Source organism: Capsicum annuum, chromosome 7 (genome assembly GCF_002878395.1).
Source record: "Capsicum annuum cultivar UCD-10X-F1 chromosome 7, UCD10Xv1.1, whole genome shotgun sequence".
NCBI lineage: Eukaryota > Viridiplantae > Streptophyta > Magnoliopsida > Solanales > Solanaceae > Capsicum > Capsicum annuum.
Genome location: NC_061117.1, coordinates 184,342,327 through 184,349,554, shown reverse-complemented (window position 1 = coordinate 184,349,554; position 7,228 = coordinate 184,342,327). Strand labels below are relative to the sequence as shown.

The 7,228-nt window shown below is 30.8% G+C and overlaps 1 protein-coding gene across 1 annotated transcript; it reads left to right on the top strand.

The window, feature by feature from the left end:
• The first annotated feature begins 5,193 nt into the window (after positions 1 to 5,193).
• Positions 5,194 to 7,000, top strand: LOC107878203 (xyloglucan galactosyltransferase XLT2). Its single transcript, XM_016725126.2, has one exon. The coding sequence runs from the start codon at positions 5,449 to 5,451 to the stop codon at positions 6,910 to 6,912; it is 1,464 nt and encodes a 487-aa protein (XP_016580612.1). The 5' UTR covers positions 5,194 to 5,448; the 3' UTR covers positions 6,913 to 7,000.
• Positions 7,001 to 7,228: the final 228 nt, after the last annotated feature.

Here is a 7,228-nt window from a genome sequence, read left to right as displayed (position 1 = left end):
TAGTTGTCAAAAAGTGTTAATATATCATTTGCCAATATTTTTAAATGATATAACTAATATACTTTCAGTTAGTATACTTGTCAATATATGTTACCTAGTAAATAATATTGCATAAAAATCACTAATTCGTTTTACTTAGTTTAACTATCGTACAAGTTGATAAATCAATATTATTTTTAAAATGATATTTCAAATACACTTCTATTTTACTATAATTATTGACATAATAAATTTTGTAGTGCATAGCTACTAGTATAATTATCAAGTTATAAGACGATCAATCAATAACATTTCATAAGAATATCATTAATCCACTTCTACTTACTATGATATCAACTGTAAACTAATCAATTACTAATAGCATTATGTATATCACTAATACACCTTTTTTTTACATTATCAAATTATATGCTAATAAATCATCAATTTTTATTAAGAATACCGCTAAAATATTCTACTTATTCTAACTATCTCTTTCTAAGCTATATATAAGGAACGTAATATAAAATTATGAAAAGAAAAAAAAACGTTTTAAAGCAATTATTGAGGGATCAATCAATTGATATTTGTGCTATTGTTTTTCTATAAATACATAATATAGTTATTTATTAAATACTCAATTTTTCATATTTAATTTAGTGAGAGAGTTCCTTCGCTGCATTAAGAAAAATTATAAAATAATAATATGTACCATATCGGGGGATTCCTTGGGTAACTTATATTTCATTTCCATTTATTATTTATATAAATACATCGTGGCTACCAACCAAAAAATAAATAATAATTATGTTTAAATTTTTTTGGTATATTAATTTATGTGTTATTATTTAACGCGAGAGAGTCCCTCGTTATAATAAATTTAATGTTAGCCTTTTATCATCATCATAATTTAGTGAGGGACATTCCTCTTTACCTTATTAAAAAAAACATATTTGACTTGCGTGAGGAACAATGTCGCAAAGTCCCTTGCAAAAGCGACATACAATTTGTCCCTCACTAGTTTCCCACCCGATGTCCTGCATTCGTATTGGAGTCCCGATTAATCTGGATCGCGCACTGAAGGGCCTATTCTGGAGGTGCCGCTTCCAACACAATTTTTTCTATACTCAAAGCTCGAACTCGAAACTTCTGATTAGTAGTCCCACCACAACCCACCTTGGTGCTAATAGCCAAGTTATTAGTAGTGAAATCATACCAAACTATACATATCACGCCAAACGACACCTAAGGTATAAATGAAGAGGACCAGTTTGTGAGGAGTCAGTGAGAGGCCCCGATCGAAAGAAATTTGTGGTGGAGTACCATAGGTATCTCTAATATACAGAGGTCATTGGTTCAATGCATAGGCCGTGACCCCATTAATATTACCCTATTTAAGGAAGTGAACTCCACTCATATTTCTCCCTTGCGAATACTATGGAAAGTGACAATTTGTAGTATGCTTATAATTGAGTGACAATTCGTTTTCAAGACAGATAATTGGATTTAGAAAAAAAAAAATGAAATTTGTTTCTTAATTATTATGTTAAATGATCGATCTAACTTTTCTATTTCGTTAATAATGTACAAACTTTAGTTGTTCATGACCTTCGCGTTATTCATTAGTAAATTCGGAGCTAAAAGGGACACTTTTTCAAATTTAGATGTCAAAACGGATAGTACTTTAATTTATGTTACAAAATGGATAGTTTGCCCATTTTTGGACAAACTACAACTAACGGTGTTTGTTAAATGTTTGGAGTAAAAAAATAGTTAATATGATTTGCCCAAAAATGGGCAAACTACATTTCAAACTTTTTTTGTAATGTGAATTGCCTAAAGAGATTCACTAAGAAATTCCTGAAAATATTCTTATATAGTGTACGTTTTGTCACTTCAATACAACGTTTTCACTTATAAATGTGTTGTTGTTAATTCGCTTCATTTTATCTCATTCATCTATCATATTATTCTACTAATATTAGCTCTTTTGGGCTTTGAAAATCCCTTCATAATTATGTCTCAACAATCCAAAATGTTTTTATTTTCAATTGAACCGGGTGTATGTAAATGCAATGAATATGGTAAAATGAAAACATCAAGAACTCAAAGAAATCATGGACATAAGTTTTGGAGCTGTGCGCGTTTGAAGGTAAAATTTTAAAATTGTTCAATTAAAAATAAATGTATGTTAACCTTGTACCTTATTTTATTGTTTTAGGAAAATGGTGGATGTGATTATTTTCGGTGGGTAGAAAGTATGTCAATAAATGAAACGAACACCATTTTGTCATGATTGAAAAGACCCATATTCGATGGTGATACTACAACTTCACAGAACACTATGAAGTTTGACATGCTATTTAATCTTAATGAAGTCATATAAGATAGAGATTTTCTTAGGACATTGCTAAAAGAATCCGAAGAAAAACAAAATCACTTGAAGGTTATGCTTAATGAAACTGAGCATGAAAATCACGTATTGAAAAGAAAATGGAATGAAGAACAAAAAAAAAAAATTATCGAAAGTTTTTATTTGTTATATCAATTTGTTGTTTGATTTGAAATTTTTTTACCGTTGATTAGTTATCAGGTAGTATATTTATGCAGCATATTTTTTTATTTTTTTTTTATGATTTTAGTAGTTCGAATCTGTCATGTAATATGTTTTTTCAATTTAAATTTGAATAAAATCGATTCCTATTTAGTAATTGTTGTTCATTTACTTCATCTTCATTTACAAGTTTTAATTTTTATAAATTATATTTTTTGTTAACAACAACACATTTATAAGTGAAAAAATTGTATTAAAGTAACAAAACATACATTATATAAGAATATTTTCAGGAATCTCTCAGTGAATCTTTTCGGACAATTCACATTACAAAAAAAGTTTATGAAATGTAGTTTACTCATTTTTGGACAAATCATACTAATAATTTTTTCACCCCAAAAGTTTAACAAATACCTTTACTTGTAATTTGTCAAAAAAATAAATAAATTATCTATTTCTTAATATAAATTAAAGTACTGTTTATTTTAACTCTTAACTCTGAATAAATGTGTAGTTCTTGACTCTCCCGTAGTTGTTAAGACAGAGAAAAAAACACGGAGGTACAATTTAGCTGTTTCCATTCATGTGCCACAGTGCCAACATAATTCCACATTTCCTCTTTACCTTTTTCCTACAAAATGGCAAAAATTAAAGAAGTAAACATAACAATATAATATAATTTCGAAAGAATTATAAGTATATATCAGTAATTACAAATTTTAAAATGTAAAGTGAGACAGCGTGAAACTGTGTTTGTCCCCTAGCATGTGCTCATCTGAACCCCCTCAAAGTAGATGAGATTTACAATTCCATGTGATAATATATGGTTTACTATAAAAATAAAAGAACAGCTATGAGCTGGTTGTCTATCTGTCTATTCAGAGATTTTGTCTAAATCCTACTAATATAGATCTACTTAATTAGACCGCGTTTTACTGCTAAACAATAATCTTGATGTTTCTACAAAAATCAAAGTGTCATTTTCCAACTTGTTCCACCAGCTTTATTCCCTCTGGAAAAAGTTTGCCCATGAACCTAAAAAATGTATACTATTACCAATAGGCTTTAGCTATCCACAATAAATTGTCGACTCATCCTTTGGCACCATCATTGTTTGACCAAGAATATGTCATTTCTAAATTTATTCCATTGAGTTTAAATTTTATTATGGAAAATAACCTTCTATTCCCTAAAGGAAAGGATAAATTAGGTTTATGTACACTGTTACTTTTTTCATAATTCCCTTCTGAAATTTTATATTGAACATATTACTAGTATTTTTTGTTGAGCTAATCTTTTACTAGTACTATATGCTCTAGGTAACGTTATTTTACTTGATTAAATTACTTAAAAATAATTACATAGTTTATTGTATAAAAAAAGCAATTTGGTGCACCAAGTTTCACTATGCTATGCGTAAGATTCGAAAAAAGATCAGGCCAATGAAAGACTAATGTATGTAGTCCTAGGGGTCGTTTGATGTGAGGTATAAGGGATAAATAATTTCGAGATAAAATGAAGAATTATTTTATCTCATGTTTGGTGGGAGGTTTTAGATATTACCGGAATTTTTTATCCACCATTTACACTATAGTGATGCGATAAGTTATCCATATACATAGTGAGATAACTAATTTCGTGATTAATTATTCTGCGATAACTCTTTTTAAACCAAATGATCCATTACTTTATATTTCTAAAAAAAAACTATTTTCATGACTCAAAATGCAGACCTCTTGATCAGATGAAACAACTTTAACAATGGCTTCAAAGGCTTCCCTTCACAAGTACGAGGTTATTGTATGTAAATGCATATCAGTAACCAAGAAAATGATGCAAATTAATACTAAAATGTTATATATACAATAATAGTTTAATTTCTTTTATATTATATTTACTTCAAAAAAAAATATGAATATACCTCTGAACTTTGATAAATGATATAAATATACTTTTCGTCATATTTTAGATATAAATATATTCTTACCGTTAATGAAAAATATATGTATACCCCTAAACTTTGATAAATAATACAGATATATCCTCTGTCATACTTTAAGTATAAATATACTCTTGCCATTAATTAAAAATGTACATATATATACCTTTTTCACTAACGACAGGACACGTGTCACAATCCTGTTCATTTACCTCTTTTTTAAAATTTAACTTATCCTAATCCACACCCTAAAATAATTCTAATTTAACCCACAACTCAATTCACATCATAACCCAAACCCGACCCAATCTAATAGAAAGATAAAGAGATCGAGAATGAATATGCCTGAATAAGTGTCTTGAAGATTTTATTAGACAAGATTGGATTTGAGTTATTATTTGAATCGAATTGTGAGTTAAATTAGAATTATTTTGGGGTGAGGTAGGGATAAATTAAATTTAAAAAAGGAAAATGAACAAGATTGTGACGCATATCTTGTTGTTAGTGAGAACAGTATATAGTACCTTTTCACTGACGGTAAAAGTATATTTGTATTTAAAATATGACGGAAGGTATATCTATATCATTTATTAAAGTTGAGGAATATATATGTACCTTTTCGTTAATAATAAAAATATATTTATACCTAAAATATGATAAAGCATATATTTATATCATTTATTAAAATTCAAACGAATATTTATATCTTTTCCGTATTTACTTATTATAACTCATCTCTTATTTGAAAGACAATAAAGTCAAATACACACAAAATAAGTCACAAGTCACAAAAGGAGAAGTATTAAGCATTTTTTTCAGGTTTAATAATAAACGTTGATAGCTAACTAGTTATAAGCAAATTGTACTGCAATCTCCTTTCAAAGAGCAATCTTAAGCTTAGCTACTCCGCTTCACAGTTCAAAACGTAAGTCTTCGTCCTCGACCTCGTCCCCTTTCCTTCTACTGTTAAGTTACGATGCTTCAGCTGAATCTCTCCAAGAGATCCAGCACTAATGAACATCATCATCAAGATTCTGCTAGAAATTCCAAATTATCATTTGAACTCAAACACGCTTTCCACTCCGTCAAGTCTCAAATCCCTTTAAATCATTGCATATGGCTTCTTATTACCATATTCCTTCAGATCCTAATCCTCTTCTTCCTCATCCGTTCCTCTCCGCCTCATCCCTCACCAACAAACTCCCAACAGCTGCTCGCTCTCAACCCCAACTGCCAGTCCGGTTATGTTTACGTGTACGACCTACCATCAGTTTTCAACACGGAGTTTATTGACAAATGTGACGAGTTAGACCCGTGGAAATCGCGCTGCAGTGCGGTTTCTAATGACGGGTTCGGGCCCAGAGCTACTGGGCTCGAACAAGTTGTACCTCAAGATCTCACTCCAGCTTGGTACTGGACTGACATGTATGCTGCTGAAGTTATTTATCATAAAAGAATGTTTAGTCACAAGTGTAGGACTTTAGATCCGGAAAAAGCAACGGGGTTTTACATCCCGTTTTACGCCGGACTTGATATTGGCAAATTTTTGTGGTTCAATTATACAGCTAAAGATCGAGACCGGAAAAGTGAAATGGTCCTCGATTGGTTGAGAATGCAATCTACATTCACTCGAGCTAATGGAGTAGATCACTTCATCATGCTTGGTCGACTAACATGGGATTTTCGTAGGTTAACTGATAATGACTCTGAATGGGGATCGAGTTTGCTGTACATGCCGTTGATGAAGAATGTGTTCCGTTTATCAGTGGAAAAACATCAAAACGATGATTTAGAAGAAAGTGTTCCATATCCTACTTCATTTCACCCTAGATCAGAATCCGATATAGTTCAATGGCAGAACTATATCCGGAACTACAAACGTTCGAAACTTTTCTCCTTTGTGGGTGCTAAACGTGAGAAAATCAAAAATGATTTCCGTGGGGTACTAATGGATTACTGTAAAAGCGAAGAGAACTGCCGTGCAGTGGACTGTGCTACCACCGTTTGTTCAGATGGAGCACCAGCTATTATGGAGGCATTTTTAGATTCTGATTTCTGCTTACAACCTCGAGGAGATGGGTTAACAAGACGATCTACTTTCGACTGTATGTTAGCCGGTTCAATCCCGGTTTACTTCTGGAGAGGTACATTTAAGGGACAATATGAATGGCATTTACCATGGATGGCAGAGACATATACAGTGTTTATCGATCATGATAATGTGAGAGATACAAATGGGACGTTGATTCAAAAAGTTTTGGAAGCGATTCATAAGGACAAAGTGAAAGAAATGCGAGAGACGTTGATTAATCTTCTTCCTAAATTTGTTTATGGGAAACCTGGCGCAGATTTAGGGAGTGTTAAAGATGCATTTGATATAACTATCGATAGAGTATTGAAGAGGTTAAAGTCTCGCAGAGATCAATATTTTGATTCGTAAGCATTATTGTCATGCCAGATTTTTATTTTGGGGGATTTTATTTATTTTTGATTGATGAATAGAAATAGTTAAATTCTGAAGGTGATAATTGCTTTTTTTTTTTTTTTGTTTGCTTTTGTAAAAATGCTTATTTTTAAAATTATAGTGAGACCAAATCAAATATAGAATTATGACTTTTGAAATACAGAATTCAAATCATGTTGTGAAAGTTGATATGATCTATTCGAAACGTATCGAAAATAGTCAAATATTTCATAAAATAAAGATAAATTTGAGTGCTTTCTATGAGATGGTAATGTTGCTATACTTTTGAAAT